Source organism: Oryctolagus cuniculus, chromosome 2 (assembly GCF_964237555.1).
Source record: "Oryctolagus cuniculus chromosome 2, mOryCun1.1, whole genome shotgun sequence".
Lineage (NCBI taxonomy): Eukaryota > Metazoa > Chordata > Mammalia > Lagomorpha > Leporidae > Oryctolagus > Oryctolagus cuniculus.
In genome coordinates this window covers 156,416,034-156,443,849 of record NC_091433.1, presented here as the reverse complement: position 1 = coordinate 156,443,849, position 27,816 = coordinate 156,416,034, and the positions used below count along the sequence as shown (strand labels likewise).

Here is a 27,816-nt window from a genome sequence, read left to right as displayed (position 1 = left end):
GCCAGGGTCCTCGGAATGACTGCCCCAGGCTGCGGGGACGGGGATGCGGGAGCGCAGCAGAGGGCAGGGGTTGTGCAAGGCCCGGCGGGCGCGGGACACTCTGCACTCGCGGTCCTGCCCTACACCCAAGGGCACGGCGGGGTCGGAAGGGCCTCGACGCGGTGGCGCACTCCCGCTCTCCCCCGCGCTCCCGAGGGCCGGATCCGGGCTGCCGTTTAGCTCCGCACAAGTTGTGCCTCCCTGGCGGCGGGGGTCCCATCCCACATCGACCTCCCCTCAGCCTCGATCTCAAAAACAACTCCCAGGTCTGCGGAGAGAGGAGGCGGGGCGGGCGAGGGCAGGGGGCGGGCCGGGGTCAGGGCAGAGGCGGCGGCCGCGCCTCCCCATTGGCCGGGGCGCAGTGGGCTGCCCGGCGCGCGGCGCGCAGCGCGGCGGGGCGCGGGCGGGCCGGGCGGGGGCGGGGCCTGCCGGCGCGCGCCCGCCCCCGCCCCCGCGCCCGCGCCCCTCGCACCGCCCCCGTGCTGGCAGCCCGCTGGAGTTTTAAAGTGGGCCGGCAGCTGCTGGAACCGCACTTCGGGGAGCGGCCAGCTGCACAGCCTCGGCGCTCGCCGCGCTCCGCCCCAACTCTCCTGAGGCGGCCGTACAATCCTCGGCAGTGTCCTGAGACTGTATGGTCATCTCAGCGGCCGCGCCAGCCCGGCCCGGACTCCTGCCAACGCCAGTCGCTTGGGCAACTTCTTTTAGGAAAACCCAGAAAAGCGACTCCTGCTCTAGGGAAGAGGGAACCTGGGATCCCTTCTCGCGGCTGACAACCTCTTCCCACCCCTTTCCCGACCCCGCCTCCGCGTGCAGGTTCCTCCCCGTCACCTCTCTCCACCCCTTGGCCCCGCACCTATCTGGCCGCCCGCAAGTTTCCACCTGACTGCGCGCGGCGCTCGGCACCTGCAACCACTTAGGATCTTTCACTGTGTCCCGGGCCCCAGGAAGCCCACGAGGACCAGCGCGAAGGCAGCGGCTGCATCCTTCTCTGGCCGGAGAACTCAGGCGCTCGGCGTCTGCGGCGGCCGTGGCGACAATGACAGCTGACAAGGAGAAGAAAAGGTAAGCTGGCGTCAGCGCCAGGGGAGAGCTGGCCTGAAGCCGTGGCCGGACCGCGCGAGCGCTTGGCAGAGGAGTGCGGAAGATCGGCGTGGCTGGTCTTAAGAGCAGGTGTGCCGAGTAGGGACGTGGAGCTGTGCTTGCGCAGCGGAGGGTTCTGTGGCCCCACGGAGACGCGGGGCCGCTAGTGCTAGGAGGCCGAGGGCGACGGCCGGCCGCGGAGTAGCGAGGCGCTTCCCGCGGTGTCTTCCAAATCTCAGGTTCCTGTATGCCACCCTGCCTCGACTAGCAAGTTGAAATGGCCCTGGGGGGATGCCCTCCACTTTATCTGGTCTCACGTGCGGGGGCAGCATCCACGCTTTTCTCTGAACCCTTGGGTCCTTCCAAATGCGTTCCCATGCCCCTGCTGTGCCCCAAGGGGCGGGAGGCAGAGCGCAGCCCCTGGACTGCGCCCCTGGCCAAGGAGCAGGGCCCCGCTCGCCAGGAGACCCCCCCCCTCCCCGCCGCCAACCCTCGCCAAAGCTTTGGAGAACCCCTTCTCCGTCCCCACACCTTTACCCCGCCGGAAAGTGGGTAGTGGGCTGTACTGCCCTTCGGGGACAGGTGTCTCCGTGTGCGGGGAGGAGATGACGACATGGGGCGCCCAGGGCAAGTCCGATGTCCGTCTCCCAAGAGGACAGGAAAGGACAGCCACCATCTGCTCTCCTGCCCTCGCGAGCCTCTCGGCACTGGGTGAGAGGCGACTTCGGCCGACTCTCTCGGCCCTCCTGCCCCCTCCCGGCCACTCCCGGCCGAGCCTCGGCGTGCGAGGGCAGGAGCGGCCGCTCAGTCCCGGGTACGGCCTCAGCACCAGCGAAGGCGGACGCCTCGCCGCCTTGCTCCGTTCTCCCCATCTCTGTCCCTGGGAACTGCGGCTTTCAGACCCGCGCGCTCGAGGCGGCGACCGGCCGGCCCGAGCCGCCGGGGACCCGCGACGAGGCGCCAGCGAGGCGGTGTGGGTAGGGGAGGGCTGACCCGCAGGACTCCGTGCCCGCGTCTATTTGCTGTGGTGCCGACTTCCGATGCGGGACGCGAGCCAGAAGCCCTGTATCCTCGGGTCGAAAGCGGCGGCTCCCACCTCGGGGCATGATAAGGACTAGATAAAAGCGAGCAAATCGCACCCGTCCTGGCGGGGCGCCCGGCCCTTCGCTCGCGGGTCGCTAGAAAGAGGCAGTAGAGCCCCGCACCCCCTTCCCGGCCACAGCCCCCTCCAGCGTCCCCGGAAACGGTAGCAGCACGGTCCTGGGACCCTCGGGGGGCGTCCCTGGAGCCGTGCGTCTTTTTAGCGCGACAAAACCTGGGCGAGCTCCCGATGCGTTTGGTGAACCTGAGGAAAGTGCCAGTGATGACTGCGGGACACTGAAACCCAAAGCTCTGGGCAGCCCCTCTGCTAGCGCGCGGGGCTGCGGAGTGGGCAGGGGACTTGTGCGTTTCACAGCTGCGATGTGGACCGGCGCCGTCGCCGAGGGGCGGCCTGATGGCTGTGGCCCGGTAGTCGCTGGTGGGACGGATGCGTGGAGTGTCCGCGTCTACGCGCTCCTTAGCGCCAGCTCCAGTGCTATTGTGAATATTAACAGTCGCGTGAAACTCGGAAGTGGGGTATGCTTGCGACATGCCGGGTTACAGTGCCACCTCTGTTAGCACCGGCCGAGGGGTGAAGGGAGCCAGAATGGGAGCCGGGGCCAAGTTGCATAATCCCACTGCACAGCTCTGACGAGGGTGGCCGCTTTAAGAACCACTGCGGGGCCAACTGCGAAAGCCGTGGAGGCTGTTTCGAGGGCTTCAGGCTGCCTGGGGGCTGCCCTGTGTGCCCTGCCTGGGCTTCAGAGTCTCAGCGTGGCGGGACCGGCCGCGCGCCCCTTACCATCCATGGAAGGAGTGGTCCATTTCCCGCTGGGCTGAAAAGGGCTGCCTCCCAGGAGCCTTGTGACGCCAAGGGGCTGAGATCCTTGGATAATCCCGGATCAGAGTCCGGTCGCCAAGCCAGCGCCAGATACAGGCACCTTTTGCTCCGCGCTGCGCACGGGTGGAAGGCGAATCAGAGGCATCTGTACCAGAAGTTTTTCAACTGCCCCCCCCCCACACACACACTGGACTTGGTTATTCCTCTGCTCCAGAAAAGTCAGATTCCATCTTTTATCCTACTCTGAAAGGAAAAATATTGCCGGACAGTTTTTCTTTTAATAAATACTTGCTCTGCATCTGCTGTATTTCTGTTGTCTTTCCCAGAAATGCAAGGTGATGCACAATTGATATAAGTGACGGATTCAGGCATCTCCGTTCCATCTCTTAAACCTTTGCCGAGAGCAGGTCAGGTGGCTTTAGGTCTTTTCTGTGTTGCGGATGGGGACGTTAGAATTTCTTCGTCAGGGATCGTGGAAACCATCTCCTCAAAGCTTGCCCTGTCTGGATAAGGAAACTGAAACGTAGAGAAGTGAAGTGATTTCTCTGCTCACAGGGAAACTTACTTGTGGTAAGGATCAGAACGCTGGGTCAGTCCTGTCTATTAGGTAGGTGTTTCCCTACGGTTCACGAAGGTGGTCCCTGTCTTGAAATGCTTTGAGACAGGGAAGATGATTTCCAAGTGGTTAGAGTGCCCGTGCACCCCATGCATCTCGTCCGGAGGAGCCGTGCTCCTCGTTACAAAAGCAGGAGTGCTTCTGTTTGCTCCTTGCAGAACAAGGGAAGCAGAGTTGGTACAGTTCCTGTGGCTGTGAACTTTGGGAAGAATGAATTCAGACATGTCCTCCCTTTATTGCAGTTAGAAAAAAACCTGCTTGTGTTTGGCTAGACCTCACTATACAAAGCCAGTGCGAGGACCCTTGCCTGGGCAGATGGCTGTGGGAAATGGAGAACTCTGTGCACCTTCTAGATTGGTTCTTGTGCTAGGCGAGTTGACATTTGCTCTTGGGATGAAAATCATGAAATTAAGTTTTATTTACTCGAATGTGAATCTCTCCCTCTAGGGTGCTGCGCAACTTTCTAGGAATTTATTATGTGAAGGGTTCAGAAATAGAAGGAACTAATACAAGTAACAATAGCTGCTTGTTAGCGTTCCAGGATTTTGGCCCTGTGTATTTGAAAATGTGTACTGCTGTCCGTTGTCTCACAAGTCAGGTTAAGCTCCTCAGGAGCTCCCTCCAGGGGTGTGTGCTTTTCCACGGTTTTCTCCAGTTGCATCTTACGCCATCTTGGTAGTTTCCCTTTCCCTCTCAGCCTAATAAATCTTCCCTTTCACGTTAGTGCCCGTCATCGTGGGGTGTGCATAGCAGGTCTGGCTTTTACCGATACTGTAAAGTTAGTGATGTTTGCCCTGAGGGCCCCAATACCCTTTACTCCCAGTCCTCCTCCCTCCCATCTCTTGCTGCCTGTTTTCGTGATGAAAACCAGCTCTGATAGTCACTCCACGATATCCATCAATAAGATGACAGCTGTGGGTGGGACACCTACTCCTACCTGGGTGATGGGCTGCAGAGAAGACTGAGAAGTGAGGGAGAAGGCCCTTGCCTGGGAGTTGCTTAGTCTGGGAGGAAGGAGGCCACACGGGGCAGCTTAGTTGAAAGTGCAAGTAGCCGGCAGCTGACTCGGGACTGTTAGGTAGGGATCAAATACTTTGAAATGAAAGATAAGAAGCCAGTACTTTAGGTAGTAAATACACAGCCATTTGAGAGTATTGGGCAGGGGGTAGGGTGCACAGAGACTTGGCTCATTGTGTCCCTGGAATCACACACAGGCAGAGTAGGTGCTGACCTCCAGCATAAAGATGGGCTTTGAGGAAAGACCCAACGAGGGTGGTCAGTGTTTGGAGATTACAAGTCAGGACAACATGGAGGATTTGCCAGTATTCCCTTTTGTGAACTTCAATGCCATAGGCAGAAGTGCCCCCAAATTGGCTATTGTATATGTAACACCTTCAATACACATATGCTGTGTTATCACTTTTCGTCCGGATTAGGAGGAGGTATTCAGGACACATGTGTTGTCTTAGTAATTTATATCCGATATCTATTCATATTTGCTTTAGATGAGGGGCATGGAGGGAGGAACCTGGCAGAGATGCATGATTGACAGGAGCACAAGTGCCTGGTTCTGCTGAGGGTTACAGCGGAGAGTTCTAGGACTTCAGGAAGATCAAAAAAGGAGAGAGGGCTTTTTTTTTTAAGATTTATTTTATTACAGAATTAGAGAGGTAGAGACAAAGAGAGAAGAGAGGTCTTCCATCTGCTGGTTCACTCCCCAGGTGGCAGCAATGGCTGGAGCTGAGCTGATCTGAAGCCAGGAGCCAGGAGCTCTTCTTATCGGTCTCCCACATGGGTACCAGGGCCCCAAGGACCTGAGCCGTCTGCATTGCTTTCCCAGGTGCATTAGCAGGGAACTGCACTGGAAGTGGAGCAGACAGGACTCAAACTGGCATCCATATGGGATGCTGGAGCTGCAGGATGGGGCTTTAACCCACTGAGCCACAGTACCAGCCCTGGAGGGAGGGGAGACTTCTAACCCAGGCTTTGTGAAAGGCCATGTGGGGTGGTCCCCAAATCTCTGAAGTTGTGTGTCATGCATTACATATGTAAGCTCCTCCCCTCTCCCCAAAGCAAGCCTGGTCAGGTCTCAGTTGCCATTTGAAAGTTCTGTGGTCTGCAAAGATGAGCCCTTGATGTTGGATGTCTGATCTGGTGATGGCCTTAGCTTTCAGGATTGTCCCAGACAGCTGTGCAGTTCACTGCTAATGTCTCTGCCCATGTTGGAGAGGTGGCAGGGGGTTGCACCCAGTAAAGCTTTGGTAGTGCAGGCTGACCATGCCTGTACTTGGCTGGCCTCTGCCCACCTGCACATCTGCCCTCAGTCACGGAAGGAAGAGGCGATGCATGCCCTGTACCAGGTCAGTTCTGGGGTGATCTGCCTTGTTAATGCTTCTTAAAATGGCCATGAGGATAAACTCATCCTCACATTTCCTGTCAGCCCCGACAATGGCCGGGAGGGTCTCTTCTGTACAAGTCCTTGATGGAAATCGTACATGGAGTAGGAGAAAGCCAAACTGAACGCTGTCTTATTTACACCCATGTGGTCCTCAAAACTTTACGTGGATTAGCTCTTTTAATCCTCATAACAACCCAGTGGCCTCAGCCCTGTTATTATCCCCACTTCACAGATGGGATGGCTGAGCTATAGAAAGGTCCACTGCCCAGGGTCACATGGGTAGGATGGGAGGAGCTGGGACTAGACCTGGGCAAAGTATCCCAGGGTCCTGCGCGGTTAGCCACGACTCCGTACCGCTTTGCCGAACCCCGGATAGCTACAAAGCGTTTCATATCCTGCCTGCCTTGTGGTAAGCACTCTATAAATGATAGCTGCTTTCGTTGCTGTCTCTGTTATAATTACTTTTCTCTTCTGTGACTCATCACTGGTGTCAAGCCTCACACACAGAGAGGAGTTGAAGATCTGACGGGTAGACTTGGGACTCCTGGAGTTCCTTATTTTTCATGGATTTCCCTCAGCTCTGACAGGAGGTGGTTCTCTGCTGCCCCAAGAAGTTCAAAGCCTTCTACCTCCCACCCTTGGCTGGTGGCAGGACTTCAATAATGTCTTCAGCCTGCAGGCTCCATTGTGCAGGAGAACCTGTTAGCAGCTCTTCCTCTGTGGCTTCTGAGGAACCATCTCCAAATCAAGATGCACAGGACTTCCTCTGGCTGTTTTGATCTTTTGAAATCGCAAGCACAGGAAGGAAAGAATGGATGGGGGGATAAGGAATAGCTATGATCATTGCAGGAATAACATGTTCCATTTTTATAGAGCCCTTTCTCTGATGAGCCCTGAGCTTTCCCAGCTGTCACACTGTTGACCTCAGCACTGTGAACCCAGAATGCTTTTTGAGGTTTTTCCAGTGCTGGGAGACAATTGCGCAGATACCTGTCCTCATGGGAAGAGAAGCGAACCGTGCTGGTAACACCACCCCCCAATGCGTGTGGTGCCATCCACGGGTGTGGCCATCAGCCACATCTGCGAGTTTCCAGATGAGGGGCTGTTGTCTGGTCCCACTGCTGCAAGCCACAGAACTGGTCAGAAAGCATGACATTAAGAAGAGTGGCGGGGCCCTGTGAGACCCCTGGAGCCAAGGGGACAGGTGCGGAATGGACCAAATGTTGTCTACTCCTAAGTGGCCTTGTTTTGTTCTAATTTCTCCAGAAATATTGGTTTGCTTGGCTGCCTTAGGCTGCTTCCAGGGACTTCTTTCACATCAGCAAAAATCTTAGCATATGGCATCACCGCCAGAAGCTTCGTGTGTTCATGAGAGGCACATTTCCCCCCTTTAACATGGGAAGATTCTTCAGTTTTAAAGTCACAAGTAATTTACATGTGAGATAATGACTCTAGGGAGCAGGTCTTAGAAAGGGTGGCTCATCAATTGCTCCACTAAAAAGAAAAGACATTTATTTACTATGCACCTACATGGCATTATACAAAGCCATGGAAGTGAATTGCTCCAACTCTCCTTATATAGACAGACAGGGGATTCCTGTACCCCCTCCCCATGGCATCCTCCAGTGAAAAAGAAAATCAAACCTGGGAGTAGGCGGTTAAGAATCCCAGAGATTGGTGATTTTATGTGGTTAGGCCGTGGAATCCAGCACACGGTCTGGAAGGCGGATTCTTCCTGTTGCACTCGTGATTGCGATGCTGGAGGTTAGCCCCTATTGCCAGGGTGGCTGTCCAGAAGCTGGGGTGCAGCCAACAGCAGGCTTGGAAGCCAGTCAGCTCTGCAGAGCTGCACTTGATGTTCACTCTTGTCATCTCATTTTTAGTCAGGTGCCCTGATGTTGGCCTGGGACTGGCGACAGTCAGCTGTTCACTTTCAGTAGGACGACACGTGGGTTTGGGCTGAGAAAGTCCAGAAGTGTTTTATAAATCCTTTAAAATGCACCATCTAATAAAGTGTGTACATTTTTTGATAGTGATTACTTTAATCACTGTGCTGTGTTGAACCCCTTGATACTTTCTCTCTCTCTCCCTCTCCCTCTCTCCTGTTCTCTGATGTATTAGTATCAACAAACACGCAAATTTTACTCTTAGTAGCATGCATTTTCCCACTGTCACCGCTTTGCATAAATTTGCCCGGATTGCCCTGGGGAAGAGGCCGGAGGGGAGAAAGACAGCGCATCCTCTCCAGTGTCTGTCTGGGAAATGGAGTTGCTGAAAGAAGCAGCCCAGAGCGTCTGGAGCGAACTCTGCAAGGGGCCCCAGTGCCTCGGTGAGGCCAGGCCCCTGTGTGCCATCCGGGGCTCCTGCTGCATACAAGATAATGAGTCAAGTGACTCAAACTTCAGAGCTCACTCTTCTCATTACGCCTGAGTAATGGCAGCAAATATTTACAGGCCTCCTTCCTACCTTTACAACTTCCTGTTGCTGGAGCACTTTGGAGTATTGGGAAAGACTGTGCTGGAAAAATACGTCACACACAGTTGCAGGAAGAGTGTCTTTAAGCACACAGAAAAAAAAAAAAAAAACAGTTGCCTGTTTATGAATTCCATGTGAAAACAACAAAAGGTTATGTTTGGAGGGGCTGTTTGAGAATCCTGAAATTTGGAACATCATTTTAAACATTAAATCTGGGCTGTCAGCTGTATGAAGAAATGGGACAAGTGTTTTCAAAGAGCGTTCTAATATATAATACAATATAATACAATATATGATATAATATGATATAATTAATATAATATTATAATATATAATATATGTAATATAACAAGGCCGTGCAAATGAGTAAAGTAGAACTTCGGGTCCTGATTCAGGCCGGTTGGTAAATGCCCTTTGGTGACCATACAACCTGCAGGATCTTTTTCTGAATGAAAACTGTAGTGCTTAAGAGAATAAACGGGGGTCTATCCACTGTGCCATGGGGGAGGTGTCAGGGAGCTACAGCAGTGGCATTCACTTTACAGAAGATTCCCGAAGAAGTCCCGAGTGTGTTCATTTCCTGCGTATTTGGTTTAAAAAGCACTCCTGTGTCCTTGCGCTCCCAGTGTGTCTCTGTAAACCACTGTACCCTAGCATTTCTTTCTTGTGTTCGCAAGAGTCCTCCGATGCTATTTTAGAATGGCAGCGTTTACTCCAGCCCTGGCTGAGGTCGGCGGAGCTAATTTTGGTGCCCAGGGAGGAGGGAGAGAAAAGTCATCCCGAGCGCCAGGAGGGCCTGCTGGTGCCTGGGCTGGGAGCAGCGTGGTGTAACCAGACGCACCACATCTCACCTTTAGAACCTTTATTTGTGTGCTTGCACAACACGTGTTTACCCAGATCCCAAGATAAGGAAAGTATGAAGGTCGCATTTTGTGACAGGGAGCTTCTATAAATGTAACCATATCCTGTGTGGCAAGAGTCTGTCGTTTATCCTATACCTGCAGCTTTAGGGGACTCGGGGTGGGTGGGGCACGGGACTCATGCCCTTTTCAGGGTCTCTGCTTTGTGACTTTCTTCCGGCATTCTGCTGTCTTGGCTTAGCTGCTGTGGCCCTCCTGTTTGGTGAGGCCCCTTTGTCGTGGGCAGCAAGTCTTCTAAGTCCTCCTGCCCACTCTCCGGGGTCTTCTGGAAATCAGTGCTGCAGGTGCGTGGCTTCGTGGGCCACACCCTGGCTGCTGATACTTGTCCTAGCCCGTTTCAGCCCTCCTGGCAGGCTCGCCCTGCCCTGGGACACACTCTCTTTAGGGAGGGAGGAGGACTTCGTTGGTGGGTTTGGGTATTTCCCTGCTGAATTGTAGAGGTTAGCTGGACACTCTGTGAAGACAGGAGTCCTTGTCCCAGTGTCCTTCCCCAGGGCAGCCTGCGTGGCAGAGGTTAACCTCACCTAGATGAGGGACCCCGGCCCAGCCCTCTCGTCCCCATCATCCAGCAGGGCCCCTGGGTCCCCAGTACCTCTTCCCTCTGCCCAGAGGCAGTGTCACAGTGCTCTTTGTCACCTCTGTTCTCTCAACTTGTCCCTCTGGATGCATTTTCTCTCTTCCTACTCCTCTAGTTCCTACCCCTTGCAGGAGCCCCAGCTCCCTAATTTGCACTGAGCCCTTGGTGGTAATTCCCACACCAGCCCCTCCCCCACTCTTGGTGCTGTTTGCCAAAGAACCTGATTATATTTCCTTGTTATCTAATGACATTTTATTTGTTCTTGTCTATCCAACAAGATTGCCTGTTGCTCAAGAACAGGGGTGTCTAATTTTCTCATGTGCCCTGTAACACTTTGCTTTTTTTTTTTTTGCTCTGAAATCATGCTTAATTTAAAAAAATACATCATGGAAAGGATTTGTTGATGTCCGTTGGGTTACCTGGAAAGCCTGCACTAGGGCTCTGCTCTCCCTGGATAGATTTGACCCTTTTACTCATTTCTGTTTTGAAAGAAGGAAAATAAAAGATTTAAGGGACCACAGACAGATCTTATTGATACATGATTTTATATCAAGTACAAGATCAGGCTAGCATTATGCCAGTACTTCACAGAACGCCTTGTACATTAAGCCAAGCCAAACAACAATGCACTCCTGCTCCTGCTTCATTTCAGAGTTTGAAAAACCAGGTGGTAAAAGGAAATCTGTAGAAATGAAATTGACACTTTGAGAAGCAGTAACTTGAACAGCCCCTTTCTTGGCTGTCTAGGAACAGATTATTTTCTTTTCTTAATACTATGTGTTGAATACTTTACTTATCATAGAGTTAATCATATGTGTACAAAGTCAACTGAAAATAGATCTCAGTAAAAAATAAGAGGGAGGAGGAAGTTTGTAACTGTAAAGCTGTATAGTTCTACATACATTCCTATGGACTTACATCTAAAGGTACAGTTTAAAAACTTGCGATGGGACCCCAAATCTCATTAAGCTGGGTGATAAAAATGTCATCTTAAGTGTTGAAGTGATCATGTGAACTGTTAAAGTGATCATATAGATATAATTATTAAGTTTTAAAGGGATCATAAAAATAAGATCAAGTGTCTGGCAATAATAATAGAATAAAAAGGAGAAAATTTCCAACATGGGAAGCAGTCCACACAGTGTAGAATGACAATCGCTCTAAACAGCATTCTGACCTCAGAAACAGCCCTTAAGACATTCTGGTCTGGCTGAAAATCCCATGAGAGCATTTTAGGCATGGAAAGCCAAGACACTGTGGCAAAAAAAAAAAATGTCCTACATGAAGGATCTCCGTGAGATGTACTTTTCGCTGAAGGGAGGAGAGAGCTTCCACTTTGCGTATGGCCTTGTCTAATGCTGTCAGAGACTGTTAATTCAGAGGCTTCCACAGCCATGGCAGCACATGTCAAGAGCCTCAGGTGAGCACTGACATCATAATAAGAGTATTAATTGTTAAATTAACAACAGGAGTCACTGTGCACTTCCCATGTAGGACCTCTGTCCTCAATGAGTTGTATTATGAGAATTAACTGTAAAACTTGTTCTCTGTGTGTGTGTGTGTGTATGTGTGTGCAAATTGTTGAAATCTTTACTGAGTGTAGAGTTGGTCTTCTGTGTATAAAGTTAATTGAAAATGAATCTTATTGGAGAATGGGACAGGGAATGGGAAAGAGAGGAGGAGGAAGGGTGGGAGTAGGGGCAGGAGAGCTGGTATGGTGGGGAGAATCAGTATATTCCTAAAGTTGTACTTAAGAAATTTGTATTCATTAAATAAAAGTCTTCTCTGGAGGAAAAAATTATTCAAGAGCTTCCTATTTTTCTGTGTTTTGGAAAACTTTAGCTGTATAATGATTGGTTTTCAAATATTCAATGGAAATTCCCTCTAAAATCTGAGAATCTGGTGCTTCTGAGGTGGCTTTCTTAATTCTCAATTTTAAAACAAGTGAATTCTTTCTAGATCTGCTACAAAGTGGAGAGGCATCATCCAGATATGCTAATATTTTCTCAGCAATCTGGAATTTTCTTAAGTCGTGCCTAAATGCACGACTCTCTGCTGGAGTAGGGCGGGGGAGTGGGGGTGGAAGGAGGTGTGATTCTGAGTGCATAATCCTTCTGTGGTTCCAAAGTGATAGGTTGATTTCTGAACACGTGGTGGTTCATCAGCTGTTCAGTTGCAGCCTCTACTGGGCATACCTCTGCTACCCGGCCACAGCCCCTTTGGATGGAACCAGAGATGGGGAATGTCTGGCCTGTGGACTGTAGTGAAATCATTTGGTCTGGCCCTGCCAAGACAACCACAGATGGCACTCGAAATTCAATATATTTATCGTGGGCTAATATTTTTTAAGTTTTACTTATTTATTTAAAAGGCAGAGTTGCACAGAGAGAGAAGGGAAGGCAGAGATAGAGGGAGAGGTCTTCCGTCTGGTGGTTCACGCCCCAGTTGGCCACAATAGCTGTTACTGCGCCGACCTGGAGCCAAGAGCTTCTTCTGGGTCTCCCCTGTGGGTGCAGGGACCCAGTGGCTTGGGCCATTTTCTGCTGCTCTCCCAGGCCACAGCAGAGAACTGGATCAGAAGTGGAGCAGCTGGGACTCGAACCAGCACCCATACGGGATGCCGGCACTGCAGGCAGTGACTTTACCTGCTATGCCACAGTGCCGCCCCATGGGCTAATTTTTAAGTTGAAAATTTTGTATGGCCCGCAAGTGATGTTATAAATATCCAAATGGCTCTTGGCAGAAAACGGGTTCGGCACCCCTGGACCAAGGAGTCAGGTTTTGCATCAGTGTGCTCCGCCCGTCCCCTGCAGTAGTGCGCTTTGAGCAGTTGGGTCTCTGAGGGAATGCGCTTCATCCATTGCTCCCTACATGAGTTCCTACTTTCCCCCTGTACCTTTAGGTGGTCCTCTCACATATCTTAAAATTTGAGGCTTTGGCTGTCTATTTAGCTGAATATCGGATGCATGTGTTTTGTTTCTTTCTTTTAGATGATTTCTTGGAAGAGAATTGTAGAAATGCTCACTTAATGACTTCATTTTCAAATGAAAAGTTGACGAAGACGTATTTTCTATATACATTTTATTTCATGAATAAACTTTCAGTTTGCAAAAAAAAAAAAAAAAAAAAAAGCCAGGTGGGAAATTTGTGCAAGAGGTCAGCAGTTCAGAGGTCATTTTCTCTGGCAAGCTTTCCCTTCAAGAGTAGGGGGCCAGTCATCTTTTTCTGTATTTTTTTCCCTCAGCACCCAGAACAGAGGTTGACATTGAGGCGCTCAGTAATTATTTGTATGCTGAATAATTCCACGTCAGGAACTCCGGGGGCTTAGTGTGGAGCAAGAATGGAAACACACACAGAAATTTTGCTCAGATAAATGAAGCCATCCTCATTGGCTGCCCACGTGTGTGTACTGAGGGTTGTGGGGATGCTGGCCTCATCATTGTGTGTAAATGTGGGTTTCCTGTGCCGCTCAGGGACTGTGACACTATGCAGTGAGGTTACAAAGAGGCATTCGATGGACCCTGCACCTAGGGTCCCGAAAATGATTTGTTGAAGGTGATGTAAGATGGTTCATGTTAGTGGGTGTCGCTGTATTGTCGGGAAGTCAAAACCAGCTCAGATCAAGTACTGCACCAACTGTGGAAGCTTGGTAGTAACTGAGAGTGAACAGTTAGAAAGGGGTGGGGCTAGTGTGGATCAGAGGGAAGTTTAATGCAAGAGCTTTGAGACCTAGGTCTTTTTTTTTTTTTTTGAAGATTTATTTTATTTATTTGAAAAAGTTACAGAGAGAGGTAGACAGAGAGAGAAAGGTCTTCCATCCACTGGTTCATTCCCCAGATAGCCTCAACGGCCGGAGCTGCGCCGATCCGAAGCCAGAAGCCAGGAATTTCTTCCAGGTTTCCCACGCAGGTGCAGGAGCCCAAGGACTTGGGCCATCTTCCTACTGCTTTCCCAGGCCATAGCAGAGAGCTGGATCGGAAGAGGACAACTGGGACTAGAACCGGTGCCCATATGGGATGCCAGCACAGCAGGCCAGGGCTTTAACCTGCTGTGCCACAGTGCCAGCCCCGAGGCTTAGGTCTTGAAGATGGGGTGGGTTTGGGTGGGCATGTGGGTAAGGGGAAGTCTGGTGGAGGGGAGCAGTGTGACCAGCATCAAGGCAGGAGCGCACAGGTGTGCCAGCCAGGGCTGGTGGGTGCTCCTTCCAGAGCTGTATCTAGAGCTTTGCTAGTGGATGGAGGTGAGGACATGGGGACCTGAGGACCAGGTCTGGGCTGGCGTGGGGCTTTCCTGAGTCATGTTGTGACGGAGTCTTTGGACTGCTGTGGGGCCGTGGGGCCGGGCCCACCTCTTCTGGGACATGAGGAGCTGCTCCGGGTCAGCACCCTGGCTCTCACGTGATTATCCAGGGTGGAAGGAGGAGGCCGAGTTGTCTTCCACAGTGTTGGCCTCACAGGCTCCCAGTGCCCTGAGGGCGACCGTCATCTACGAGTGTACTCAGCACTCCGGCCTGTACCACCGCTCCGGGTAGTAAATGCCATCTGTGAGCCTCCCAGCGGGCAGAGCGGGACCTGGAGGAGGAGAGCGAGGCATATCCCACACTAGCAGTGCTGGTGCTCGTTCTGAGTGCAAAGCCTTCGTCCCCTGCTGACTCCGTGAGGTCGCCTGTTCCATCCGTCTTCCTCTTTCTCACTCCACATTCTAGATTTTTGAGTCTGATTGTCAAAGAAAGATAGGGCGGCTCCTTGAACACTTCACTGTTTGTAGGACACGAGACGGCCACTTCCATGCCACACCAAGCCTGTTGTCCATCTCTGCTGATGATGGTTCATCAGACAGCCTGTGTGCAGGCCTGTGGCCACGCTGTTCCTCTGTCCTTCCGTTTCCTGTCACGTGGTCGCAGTAGTCCCTGGAGCCCTGGCACCCAGTGCTGCCAGAAGAGGGAATTAAAAGGATGCCCCGTTCTTGCCCCCACCCCCAGCAGGTGTAACCTCTCCCCTGGAGGAGTTTAGAAGCACTTATAGTCACAGCTGAGCACTTGTGGCAGGGCCTTGGCCAGAGGTGGGGAATTGCTGGAGATGGTCCAGTGCTAGGGCCAGCCTGGTCCCAGGCACATTAGCTCACCCTGGCCGGTGGGACCTCGAGGGAGGCTGTGACCCCTGAAAGCCATTGGCCTGGCATTTGACCTCTCAGTGACAACTGCATGTCTCACCTCCTAGGCCTTTCCTGTCCCCTGGGTGATCAGGGATGACTGAAGAACTGAGAAAGTGCTGCATGGCTCAGGCAGGGTGGCTCAGTGGTCACCCAGATCCCTGCTCTGTGAGCTGCAGGCCTGGGCTCCGGGCCCCAGAAGGAAAGGCCCTCTGGTGCCAGGTGGCAGTGAATCTTCCTTATCCAGGACTGTGAGAACCAGGGAGGGACCCCAGGGGCCTAAGAGCTCCAGAGCTCACAGCAGCCCAGCTCAGACTGAGGGCTGTCCGGGGCCTGGACATTCCCTGGGAGGCTCCCCCGGGGATACCCTAAAAACTCTGCTGGCCAGAACGTGATGTCTGCCCAAATCTTGCCATGGCTAGAAATCTGAGTCTAGCATCCGCCTTATCACAGCTCCGGGCAGGAAAAGGAAGGTGTCCTGAGCAAGGGCCCCTGTGGCAGCTGTGAGAGTGCAAAGCTGGGAGCGTGTCTGTCGCTTTGGGTTCATTTTCTGACCTTTCCAGAGAGAAAAGTCCCTTTGAAAAATCCCAGCTTTTCCTCTGCTAAGCCCTAAGGAAGTTTTCTCCCCTGCCTTGGTTAGTGAGATGGTGGGGCCTGGCACCCCGCAAGGTGACATGGTTCGTGGTTGCCAAATGGCTGCAGGCCTTGGGTCATCCTGGGGACCACAGAACCTTGGCAGAAAGCAGTCTGCTGCGAGTGTGGACCCTGACTCCCCCTCTCCCAAGCCCTCTCTTTGGAGCATGCTTGAAACCATCGTCTGTGTCCAGATCGACCAAGGCTCTGTGACTCTGGGCTTCTGCAGCTCCTTGTGCAGGTTCCACTATTACAAGGGCGATGATGACAATTTAATTCTCCTCGAGTTAGACCCTCAGGGCCAAGGCAGAGAAAGTGTTTGTTTTGGAGAGGGACAAACTTTCACCCACTTGAATTCCTTAGCCTCCAAAATTAGCGGCAGGATGACCACAAGGGTTCTGTGTTTCTTAGCTTTGTCTTGCCCAGGAGATCACAAATGCTCCCAGGGCCACCTTCTCTTCTGTTGTGCCCCTGGCCAAGCCTGCCTTCCCAGGAGGTTCAGAGGTGCTTTCAAAAGGCCCTCAGAGTGTGAAGGGCTGTTCTAGATCCTTCTCTGAGTTGTGTGCCGAGAACAGGAGTGTCTGCCTCTCTCCCTGTTCACCAGTCCTAAGCAGGGGCTGGACAACTCACTACTTTCTTGGAGTATCATTGTAAGATTGAAATGTGCTGGGGTTAGAGTAAAACTGCATTTAAAAAAAAAATCACTTTTGCAACTATTATCTCAATAAAGAGACTTTTTTTTTTTTTTGGTGACAGGCAGAGTAGACAGTGAGAGAGAGAGACAGAGAGAAAGGGTCTTTCTTTTCCGTTGGTTCACCCTCCAATGGCTGCTGTGGCCGGCGAGCTGCGGCCGGTGCACTGCGCTGATCCGATGGCAGGAGCCAAGTGCTTCTCCTGGTCTCCCATGGGGTGCAGGGCCCAAGCACTTGGGCCATCCTCCACTGCACTCTCGGGCCACAGCAGAGAGCTGGCCTGGAAGAGGGGCAACCGGGACAGAATCCAGTGCCCCGACTGGGACTAGAACCTGGGGTGTCGGCGCTGCAAGGCAGAGGATTAGCCTATTGAGCCATGGTACCAGCAATAAAGAGATTTTTGAAACGTGTAAAGTGCAGACCTTCCAGGCACGGGCATGGGCGAGCACAGCGCCGCCGTAATCGTCAGGCGCATTATTTCTCTGCAAGTGATTGGGCGCCAGCCCAGGGAGCCTCAGGAGACCTGAAAAGCAGGGCCCGGGCCATGGGCCCTGAACGTCCCTCCTGCTGGGTGACTCAGACCATGGGCTCCTGCCCATAAGGGTTCAGGCTTTGAGCCAACCTTGGATTTTTCCCCGTAGCCGGGGATGTGAGGAAATCGTGGCTGATAAAGCTGAGACCGAGGGTTGTGTGGCCAGGCAGGAGCCTGGCTCTGCCCGGGAGACCTGGCAGGCCACTCAGCGCTGACTGTGGTCCATCACCTGGAACATCTCTGGAACCTCCTGTGCTTGGGCTAGCTCTTGCCTCTACCCGGCCCCCCAGCCGCCCATGAGGCTGCGCAGCAGACTTCAGCCTGAGGCCCTGGCTTACATACCACCTCCCCAAGGAAGTCTTTCCTGCCCCCCCCCCCCAGGTCGGCTGCCACCAAGCCTTCCCCCACATTGTCATTTATGTGCTCTCAGACCTCCCCTGCATCCCCCACCTCTGCCCAGTGCCTAAGCCAGTGTTTAGGGCAGTGTCTGCGCTTATCAAGTGCATCTTAAATATTTGCTCCATGAAATAATTAATCCAGGCTCGCTGGCTCTTTGTCCTGGATGTTATCATTTCTTAGATCTATTCGGTGGTTAATTTTCTTCCAAAGCTCTTATAGATTAAAGCAGTTGTTCGTTCGTTCTTTCTTTTTTTTTTTTTTTTTTTTTTTTTTTTTTTTTTTTTGTCACATTGATGAAACAATTGAGGAACAAAAATGTGATGGCCAAGTCAGGGAATGGCAGCGCCTACGTGAACAGACTCCTGCCAGCCAACCCCGGGCTCTCTCTCTTGGCACCTTGCTGTTCTGCCCTGGTGATGTTATTGTTTGTCTTATTTGGCAGTGTTTACACCGGAGGAGTAGGGACCATTGTGTGTTGGTGGCGTCTGGAAATACACAACAGAGTCCCCAGGGAATGCCACTGTCGGCTCTTACCACAATTAGCAATTGTCAGGCCGGGGGCAGTGGCTGGGTGGCTGCCTAGGCAGAGGGGAGTGGGGGTGCTCGGAGCACACTGCCCCTCCCCCCCCAGCCCTGGCTGGCCCTCTGTTGGGGAAAATGTGCTGTAGGTGTGTGGACAGGGGGTGGGGGAGGCAGGAAGGACGAAAGCTACCCAGCTGCATGGCCCCTCTGGGCCTCAGTTGCTCCATCTTCAAAATGGACTGAGTCGGTGAGAAACAGACTGGAGAATCTCAGGGATCCTTGTAGGGTTCCATGTCCTTTGGGAGGTAAATTGCAGGGGGAGCCTCGTCTGACTGCTGTCTCCAGACACCCCCTTCGGGAAGGCAGGGGGAGGATTAGGGGTGATGAGAGGGGCCTTGTAACTGCCCCCTGCCCTCGGAGGTCATGTTGCAGTGGAGTGGAGCAGGCCGGAAGTTACTGTCGGGCACCGTCACCAAACATCAGGGGGCCTTGGAAAATTTCATGGAAAATGATGAAAAAGCTATGCAAGAATTTCAAAAAAATGTTTGCACCAAAAGAAGCTTTTCTTCTCCTGCCATTTTTCCATGGCTTTGCTGACGGTGCTCGGGGCTGACATTGACGTGAGATGACTGACAGGATCGATGCGAGGGGACTGCGTGCTGCCGTCCCAGGCAGTGGGAGAAGGCTGAGTTGCAAAGCCACGGCCTTGAGAGGCGCCGGCTTGAGATTACTGAATGAAGTCACGCTGTGCTGTGGGGCAGAGGTGAGTCACGGAGCCACCGTGCAGAAGTGTTGGGGAGTCACCTTGAACTTGGGCCAAAAGAGCTGAAATAGTGGGAGTTGGGTTTATCTGCCCCGCATCAGGGACACCACGTTCTGGATGGCCACCCACTGGCCAGAGACGCGAGGTGGACGGCTCTGCCTCGCAGCCCTGGACAGGCACTGCTGGCCCCGGCCCCGCTGAGCAAAGTCCGCTTGTTCACTGAGTTCACAGACTCCTTGCCAGGCCTGCCCAGAATCCTGTCTCCTCTGACTTCCTGTGCTCTTGCATAATATTTCCTTACTTCTTGAATGGCTGGCCCCAGCGCAGGGCCCGCTCCCTGATGCTGGCGGACAGAGAACAGGATGTAAAGGGAGGCTGGGGACATGCGGACATCACCGAGGGGTGCTCTGGGCCCTCATGGGTGACAACAGGACAGGCCAGGGTCCCCCAGATTGTTTGGTGAAAGATTTTACCTCCACAGGTGCATATGCACACACACACACACACACAGCCCCGTGTCCCTGAGTCACCTCCTGGAAAATTATTTTTTTAAGTACCTTTTTTCTTCTGATCATAAAGTATACACATTCCCCCATGAAGAAGGCATAGTACAGGATGGCATGGAGGTAAAAATAAAAACCAGCAAAATTCAGCCACCTTGAAGTCTAACTACCGTTAACACTCAGGTGGCCACGCTTCCTTCCGTATGGTACATGCCGGTAGTTACAGAGCAGGATCGGCAGTGTGCATTTTGCACAGCAGTGTGAGGGAACCGTGTCTTGCAGCACAGGTGGCTCTAGGAGATAGCTGCGTGAAGTTCCGCGTCCAGATGTCCTGTGTTCGGAGGCCCCTGGACATGTCCAGGCTCAGAAAGCAAGCCGTTAGCAGCCCAAAGATTATTTTCAAACCTGAAAAACAGCATCGTTCTTACATTTCTGACCAGTGTGTGAGCGCGGCTGTCCCAGAAATAACTGCTAAATAAAAGGTTGTGTTCGCACAGAGGCCTTTCTCTAGGCTTAGAATAATTCGCATGATTACATAGGAAGACGGTGCAGCGATGACAGCTCACAGGGCTGGGCCGGGTCTCACTTGGGGTAGGATGACCTCCCAGCGCGGCCCAAGTGAGTGCTCTGAGCAAGGAGAACAAGTCTGTCTTCTGTGGCATCCCTGTACCCAAGATTTTAAATAAGCTCCAGTTAACGTTTAATTGGCTATTGCCCTCCCAAAATTCAGTGACACAATCCCCGTGTTCAAAAAGGCCCCTTTCTTCTGGGTGCAGTAGTCTTTCCCTGGTATCGAAAATTTCAAAGCCTATCTATAATATCACCCAGACTTGCTTGTCATTAGATGATTTTTAAAACCAGCAAGTTGGCTGCAGGAAATGCTGTTAGCACAGTGCTGCTCTTCCGTCCCTGAAGGCTGTCTGTTCTCAAGGCTCCTGTGAGCTCTCTCTCTTCCCATGCTGATCCTGGTTGGACCCACAGCCTAGATGTGCGGTGACCTTCAACATCGCCGGGGCTCCTGTTCGTTTCAGAGCCAGGTGTCTGCAGCGTTTGCTGTTTTCGTCAGATCGTTTTAAAACTGGATTGCAGCTCGCTTTGATGCCATCAGAAGTTGTCGTAGGAGGCTGGGGGTAATTGCTTGCGGTTCGGAATTGCTTGTTAGGTTTACTTTTGAGTCGGGGTAAATTGTTTCCTAAAGCTCTCTGTTTCAGACTTTGTCGGAATCAAAAAGCATGATGATGCCAGTGCGTTGAAACATATTTATTTACAAGCTTCCAGGCATGTTTTAAACGAAAATGTGCAACAGAATTGGGCACCAGTCAAATCCAAAGATTTTTACCTTGTTTTGTTTATAACTGTCTGCTCGCCAGGCCAGTGGTCTATTAGAGCAATTTGCATAATTATAGTTTTCTCCTTCAGGGTATTCATCTCAGACTTTTTTCTAGAATCGCTGCCCAGAGTGTTGTTATAACAAATTCCATGAGTCTGTATCCCTGAGAACTGAGGGATGAGAATATGAGTTAAGAGGAAATAATCCTTTTTGCCCTGCTTTTCAAAGTTTTCGGTGCCTGGGGATTTAGCCGTTGATTTTGTGATTGCTTCCTGGCTGGCTCTGTACCTGATTTTGGTGAGGACATTGCCGTTCATGAACGTCTGGGCAGAGGCTGAATTGTTCCCCAGAATTGGGAGCCGCGGCTTGGGTGAACTTGATACTCCGGTACAGTGACCGTGGAGCAGCCGTCGGCATGGCAACTCCTACGTGGAAAAGCGCACGCTGCCTGCAGATGACTTTTGCAGTGCCCAGTGTTAATTTGATAAATGGCTTTTTTAATAGTGGTTTGTGGGCTAATGGAAAGGTTGAAGTGAACCTCCGTTAAGGGAAAGGACGACGGGGGCTGAGCGGCCGCTGAGAGCTCAGCCCAGCCCGTAGGCAGCACGGCGTCTTTCTCGCAGTGTCTGTGCCTGGAGCCCCTGAGCGAGTTGGCCACTGGAACCATTTTAAGTGTGCGATTCTGTGGCTTTAAGTACATTCACGTTGTAGTGCTGCCGTCACCACTGTCCATCTGCAGAACTTCTTCATTCCAAATTGAGAGTCTGTACTCATTAAACAGTCACCCTCTCCACATTCTTCCCTTCCCCTCATCCAGCCTCGGGGATTGGGAAACCACAGTTCCTCTCTGTAAGTTTGACAGTTGTAGGACCCCATATGAATGGAAACATAAAAATGTTGCCTTTTTGTGTCTGGCTTATTTCAGTGTTCCTCCAGGTTGTAGCATGTATCTGAATCCCACTCTTTTTAAAGGCTGCATACTATTCCATTGTGTATAAACACATTTGTGTACCCATCCTTCCATCCATGGACATTTGGGCCATTTTCACCTTCAACTGCAATGAGCTTGAGTGTACAAGCATCCATTTAAGCCCCTGATTTGGGAGCATATACCTAGAAGTGGATAATTTCTGAAGCAACTGCCCAGTGTTCGTTCCCACCAGCCAGGAGCAAGGATTCCAGTTTCTCCACATCCTTGCCAATGACAGCCTCCTGGTGGGTGTGAAGTGGCTTCTCCCTGTGGTTCTGATTGGTAGTTCCCTGGTGATTAGTGACTCCTTTGTCCTTATAATCACGTTGCCCCATCCACCCCCTTCCCCCAGGGGGATGACCTGTGTGGGGATGGAAATCACTGCCTCCCTGTTTGTACCTGAGAGGCAGACGGGACTGTCAATGCAGAGATATCTGTGAGGAGTGTCAAGGGCTGGAGGGGGCAGAAGGGGGCAGGAGGCGCCGTCTGACTAGCACGTGGACCAGACAGGCACCCCAGTACTGGACTGGACAGGCACCCCAGTAGTGGACCAGGAGGCGCCGTCTGACTAGCACGTGGACTGGACAGGTACCCCAGCAGACCTGCTTTCAAAGTTTGTACTGTGGAGCAGCAGGTGACACCATTTTACACAGAAGCCTTGGGGACTGAAGGCATGGCAACCCTTTCTGATGGAGACTGAACTCAGGCAAGCCTGCTGCTGGGCCTGGCCTGTGTGGTCCTTCCTGGTGCAGGGTGAAGCATGGGCCTAAGTATCTGTCCTCCTGGAGTGGCTTCTTCTGCTGCGCAAGCCTAAGCCCATCTTCCCTCCTCTTCCTGGGGAGGAAACCACCCAAACAGCTTTGCCCGCCGTGGGCTTAGCTCCTTGAACCACCCCAGCCTCTCTTCTCCTTCTGAAATAAGGCACAGAGCCCCCTTTCCCCTACCCACCCCTCATGTTTTTAATGGCAGCAGTTTGTACTTTGGCAAGACTGGAAGAGGAATGAGAACTTATTGAGCACCTGTCCTAAGCCTGGCCCTCTGCTGGTTTCTGTGTAGCAGATGAAAACATCACTACCATCCGTGTAAGGACGTATGCTTTATATGTGATTCTTGCTCCAGACTTCTGCACACATCAGAACCAGAATTTCTTATTCCAGAGGTCTGGAGTGGTACCTGAGACCTTGTGTTTCTACCAGGCTCCGCAGTGATGCTAACATTGCTGGTCCCTGGACTGCACTGTGAGAACCATTGCTGTTCAGCCCTTTGGAATAGGCATCCTTCCCTTTCACAGAGGAGCAGCCGAGGTAGAGAAAGCTGACACACGTTGGTCTTATGCACAGTTTTGAGTGCCAGAGCTCAGATTTGAAGCTGGGGCTTCCGTGCAAAGCCTCTGGTGTTCCCGTTAATCAGGACTGGCAGGTGCACAACACCTGAGTCCCCTCCTCTGGTTCACAGTATTCCTAGCACCCAGAGGTGGCCCTGGAACCCTTCACACACCACTGCTCCCAACAGCCATCACCACCCAGCAGGGGGAGAAAGTTTATCCCTGCACCTCCCTCTGCAGCCTCTCTAAAATGGAGATGTTTCCAATGAGTCAAGCTGTTAACAGCTAAACAGAGACCTTGCCCAAACTCCAGTCTAGTCTGCTCAGGAGGGAAGTGCTTGTGGATTGGCAGCCGTGGAAAGCACAGAATTCCCAGACTGTGCTGGAACCTCCTGGGTCAGAAGCGGTGTCTTCACTTAGGGTGTGAGCAGCACAGAGCCTTTACCCTTCCCGGAGTTTAAAATCATTTGGAGTTCATCCACAGAGTTTTTAAAGCTGCAAGTTTAGCAAGTTTATATCTGCTATGTTTGGTTCTGAAAATCCCATTACTCTGCGTGAAGTTTGGTGGTGGATATAAAGTAGCACTCAGTAAATACTGCTGAGAAAGGTAAGCATAAAGCAGGTTCCAGAAGTGACTGTGCCCACATGTGCACTGAGGTCTTTTACCGGATGGATGGGAGACACAAGCTAGGCTGAACAGAGGGCGACACCTTGAACGGATGTTGCTTCCCTGTGTCCCAGAGTTACCCACAGGCGTATTTCTTGCGTGTGTTCTTATGAGACACTGTAGAAGACTGGCCCAGCTCATCAAGGGAACAATTTCTTTTGCTCTTGAAGTTGTGAGTGGTGGCACACAGGGGCACTGTGGGTCCCTAGAACACTTGCTTATTGAGGGAAGCTCACGAACTTCATGGAAAACGGAATTAAAAGGTAAGTTGATTTGGGTGCAAATAAATTGAGGGTCCGTGTGAGTTTCTTTCATAATATGCATTTGCCGTGAACTTTTTGAAGACCCCTTGACTGTTTTCCAAAGGGAGTTATCGGAAGCCCAGGCAGAGTTGTCTACAGATCAGGAGTCTTCTCCTCTTATGGCCGTGAGTGATGAAAGGAAACTGACAGAATTGCTTGTGATTCTCTCATCTTCTGAAATATCCCACCGCTGTCTTCCACGTGTTTCTGGTCCTCATCTGCATCAACAACACGTTTTTAGTCTGTGGCGCTCTCTTGTCTAATTTGACATTTGCAAGCAGCTTCCAAACAGGGGCCGGATGTCTCAAGCTGCCTGCAGTACTTAGTAGGGCCTGCATGCAGGAGATGCTCACTGAATAGTCCTCAACTGAAGATTCAGATCTGATTTATGACCATACAGAGCACAGATGTACGTCTGTTGGGGTTAAGGCAGAGGAACCCTGGGGGCAGGCTGGTGTCTGGCCAAACACGACGCACCTACAGGAAGCTGATGCCCAGCCTTGGCTCTGAGATGCTCCATGGCGGGCAAGACTGGGGTGAGCTAGTTACAGTGAAAAATGATCATCCTCCAGCAGTTCCCAGATGCCACGGCTTTTTCACAGCGAGCTTTAAAGCCGTGTATTGAAAGCAGTTACGTAAGTGGGAAACCAACTGCACCTTATAAGAGACCTAACAGGAGAGGCAGGGCCCTCTGTCTGGAGCTCTGTGGTTCCGCGTCAAGGGGAGAGGAGTCCCACACTGGTTAGTGCTCTGGCTCAGCAGTGAGCCTCTCAGGCTGCCGAGTCCTAGGCCAGTCCCGTGTGCTGGGGCACAGACCTCTGCTGTACTGTTGGAGTGGGCAGTGCCCCAGGGGCTGGTGGGGGCTTTTTGATATTCCAGTGTATTTTGGAGCTCTTTTAATGCTGAAAGAGGAAAAGAAGGGTCCATTTTTCTGTAGGGGTGGGGGGCTGAGCTTTTCAGATGGAGCGGGGTGGGAGGGGTCCCTGATGGTCGGGGTCCTGGGAGGAGCCCTGTTCTCTATGTGAAAACGCCATGGGGCAGGTTCCCTGTGGCCTGTTTGACCCGGCGCTCCCCATGGGCAGTGGTTCTAGATGTCCGAGGTCAGAGTCTGAAACAATAAGGGTTGTAAAAGCCTGAATTTTATTAGAGGGTTAATGTCCTTTGGGACTTTTTAAAACAGGTTCTTTAAGGAGGGAAGCTCTTTTTCCCCCCTACCCATTGCAGGTGGAAGGAGCTCCCCAAACAGAGCATAAAGAAAACTCTGCTGATGTGGGTGTTTGCCTGGGGCTGAGGATCTGGGAGGGGCACCAGTGGAAAAGTCCTAAAGGCTCGGTGTAAGAATGTCCCCTGGGCAGGTGACACCTGCTGACCTTGCCATTCAGCTAAGAATGCCAGCGAGTGAGATCAGCCAGGGGTAACCACAAGGTAGCCGGTCCATTCTGGCCAGGGTGCTGCCAGTGCCAGGCAGCTGTTGGGGGATGAGTGCCATAGCCGTCTCCTCTGGCCCTGCCAGCTGTCACCGGATCTCCACCGGGATCGTACCCCTGCTTGCAGGCTGCTCTCTGTCCCTCCACAGCTGCTGCGTGGATGAGAAGTTTGGTGAAGAGCTTGGCCTTCTACTGCCATGATGCTTTTCAGAATTCATGTGGGGACTTTTTTGTTGTGAAAACAAGGACACAAAACAGAGAAGACACAGAAAACTGCTATATAATGATTACTAAAAGTGCCTCCCCCTTCGCCCCTTTTAAGTCCCTAAGAGAGAAAATCCCTGAGCTGGAGTGATTGCTTCCTGCAAAGCCCACTGCCATCCTGGGGCTGAGTGGTTCTTCCCGCGGGCAGCCTTGGCAGAGCCTGGGCACTACTTTGAATATTTGGGGAAAGAGTGACATTCGGCGTGGGATAGAAATGATTCCGTGGTGCTGGGATTGGGGCGGTTCCCAGTGGGCATCTGTACCCTGTAGGGGTAGCCCAGTTTCCTCTCCTGTGTGGATTTGGGGAACCTGGAAACCTTGGCATTGTTGCTGACTCTCCCACCTGTAGGGGACCGACTTAGGCTCCTGGAAGAAGGCGGCCAAGTGGGCCATGTCCAGTCCCCGATGCCTGATAGCAAGGGAACTACGCCTTCCCAGAGCAGCTGGGGTAGGGGTCCAGGATGAGTTCTTCTGTACAGAGTGGAAGAATACGGGGGCTACAAACCATGAATGGGTGGGGAAAGGAGTGGCTGGAACACCTGCCTGGGGGATGTGCCTTGCATATGACCTCACGGTTGTGCAAGAATTAGGCAACGCTGGGCCTGGGAGAGGCCTTGGCAAGGCATTTGCACTCCTAAAAGATTCTAATCTCCTCCTTGGAGAAAAACAAGTATGAAAAGATGTGCACAGCATTTTGGGAGGGAGAAATTGATTGCCTTCCTGCCTGCTGTGCTTTCTCAGGGCTTTATCCACCAAGCACTCACTGTAGGGAGGATGCTGGGCTCAAGACCAGAGCATTAAGGAGACACCTTTATCCCTGCCCTCTAGGAGCTACAACCTAGTGGGGACCAGGCAGGGGTAAGACAAGCGTGCAGATGAGAGTACATTCCAGGATGTGGAAGTGGGGGAGTGGCTCTGGGGGTTCCCGAGAGTAGAAGCAGCAGGGCTGTTGCTAAGCCTGCAGGCGCTGCAGCCAGGTTGCCTGGGTTGACATCCTGGACCTCCACTGAGCTCTGGTGTGTTGGATCAGCCACTCATACACTCTCAGCTGCAAAATGAGGGTCACCACAGCGCCTGTGTCGGAGGGCAATCCCGAGTGCTCCTAAAGACGGGTCTTAGCTCCAACACCAGGAGGTGGGACCGAGCTGACCCCTAGCCAGTGACTTGGAACCTCCCCGCCTCAGTGTCCTCATCTGTGCAATCAAGGCATTAGACCAAAGCAAGGCTAACACTTTGTTCTGCGGCACTCTGGTTCCATGGTGGAGTATGTGTTCAGTGGCTGCTGTGTGCCCAGCATGGCGCCTGGGCGTCACGGAAAAGAGGAGAAGTAAGCAGGTGGTCCCTGCCTCCGGGAGCTGCAGTCTGAGAAGGCTGGAGCATCAGTGCATAGCGGCAATTAAACACTCAGTGCTGTGGGTGGAGAGTTTAGACCTGTCCAGTTATCCAGGAGATTTGAGAGCAACTTCTCTGATATTTGTTTCTTTTAATTGTTTGCTTGACATAAATTGTCTTTGAACATTTGGAGGATTCGCGCACAGCTACTGGGTGAGCAGCAGCCTTCCAGTGGAAGCGCTGTGTTTGGTTTAATCCATCTCCAGAGACAGTGGGGCTGTCCTCAACACACAGAGGTGTCCAAGATACTCAACAACAGGTTAAAATAGAATTTGGGTTCATTTTTAAAGATATATTTATTTTATTTGAAAGAGTTACAGGGAGAAGCAGATGCGGGGTGGGGGGGGGAGGTCTTCCATCCACTGGTTCTCTCTTTAAATGGCCACAACAGCCAGGGCCAGACCAGGCTGAAACCAGGGGCCAGGAGCTTCTAACGAGTCTCTCATATTGGAGGCAGGGGTCAAGCACTTGGGCCATCTTCCACTGCTTTCCCAGGCACATTAGCAGGGAGCTGTATCAGGAATGGAGCAGCTGGGACTTGAACCGGTGCCCATATGGGATGCCGGCACTGCAGGCAATGGCTTACCCTGCCATGCCACAGCACTGTTCACCAGGGTTGTTTTTTTAAAACAAGTTGTTAGATTCCTGTCTGATATTTAGAACCACAAAGGCTTTAGACAGGAGCTCCGACTTACCACGTTCCAGAATTCTGAAGCTTAGGACATTGGCATGAATATTTAAATTAAAATTGACCTGCAGAAAAACAGAAGTTACCAATTTGAAATTTAGGGGAGCTAAGTTTATAAAACTCCTTACCCAGAATAATAGTGTGGGCTGAAACGATAGGGAGGCCTGCACTGGTTTCCCAGGTATTCCTGGATGCTGATTCTCTGAGCACATTGTGCCTGGCGTAGGGTAG

General features: G+C 52.1%; 1 protein-coding gene across 1 annotated transcript in view; it reads left to right on the top strand.

Moving 5' to 3' along the window:
• Positions 1-483: 483 nt before the first annotated feature.
• EPAS1 (endothelial PAS domain protein 1) overlaps positions 484-27,816 on the top strand; it is an 80,657-nt gene continuing 53,324 nt past the window's right edge. The window contains exon 1 of the mRNA XM_008254453.4: positions 484-1,101. Coding sequence (XP_008252675.1) covers positions 1,076-1,101 — 26 coding nt within the window. The 5' untranslated portion in view covers positions 484-1,075. The remainder of the gene's footprint in view (positions 1,102-27,816) is intronic.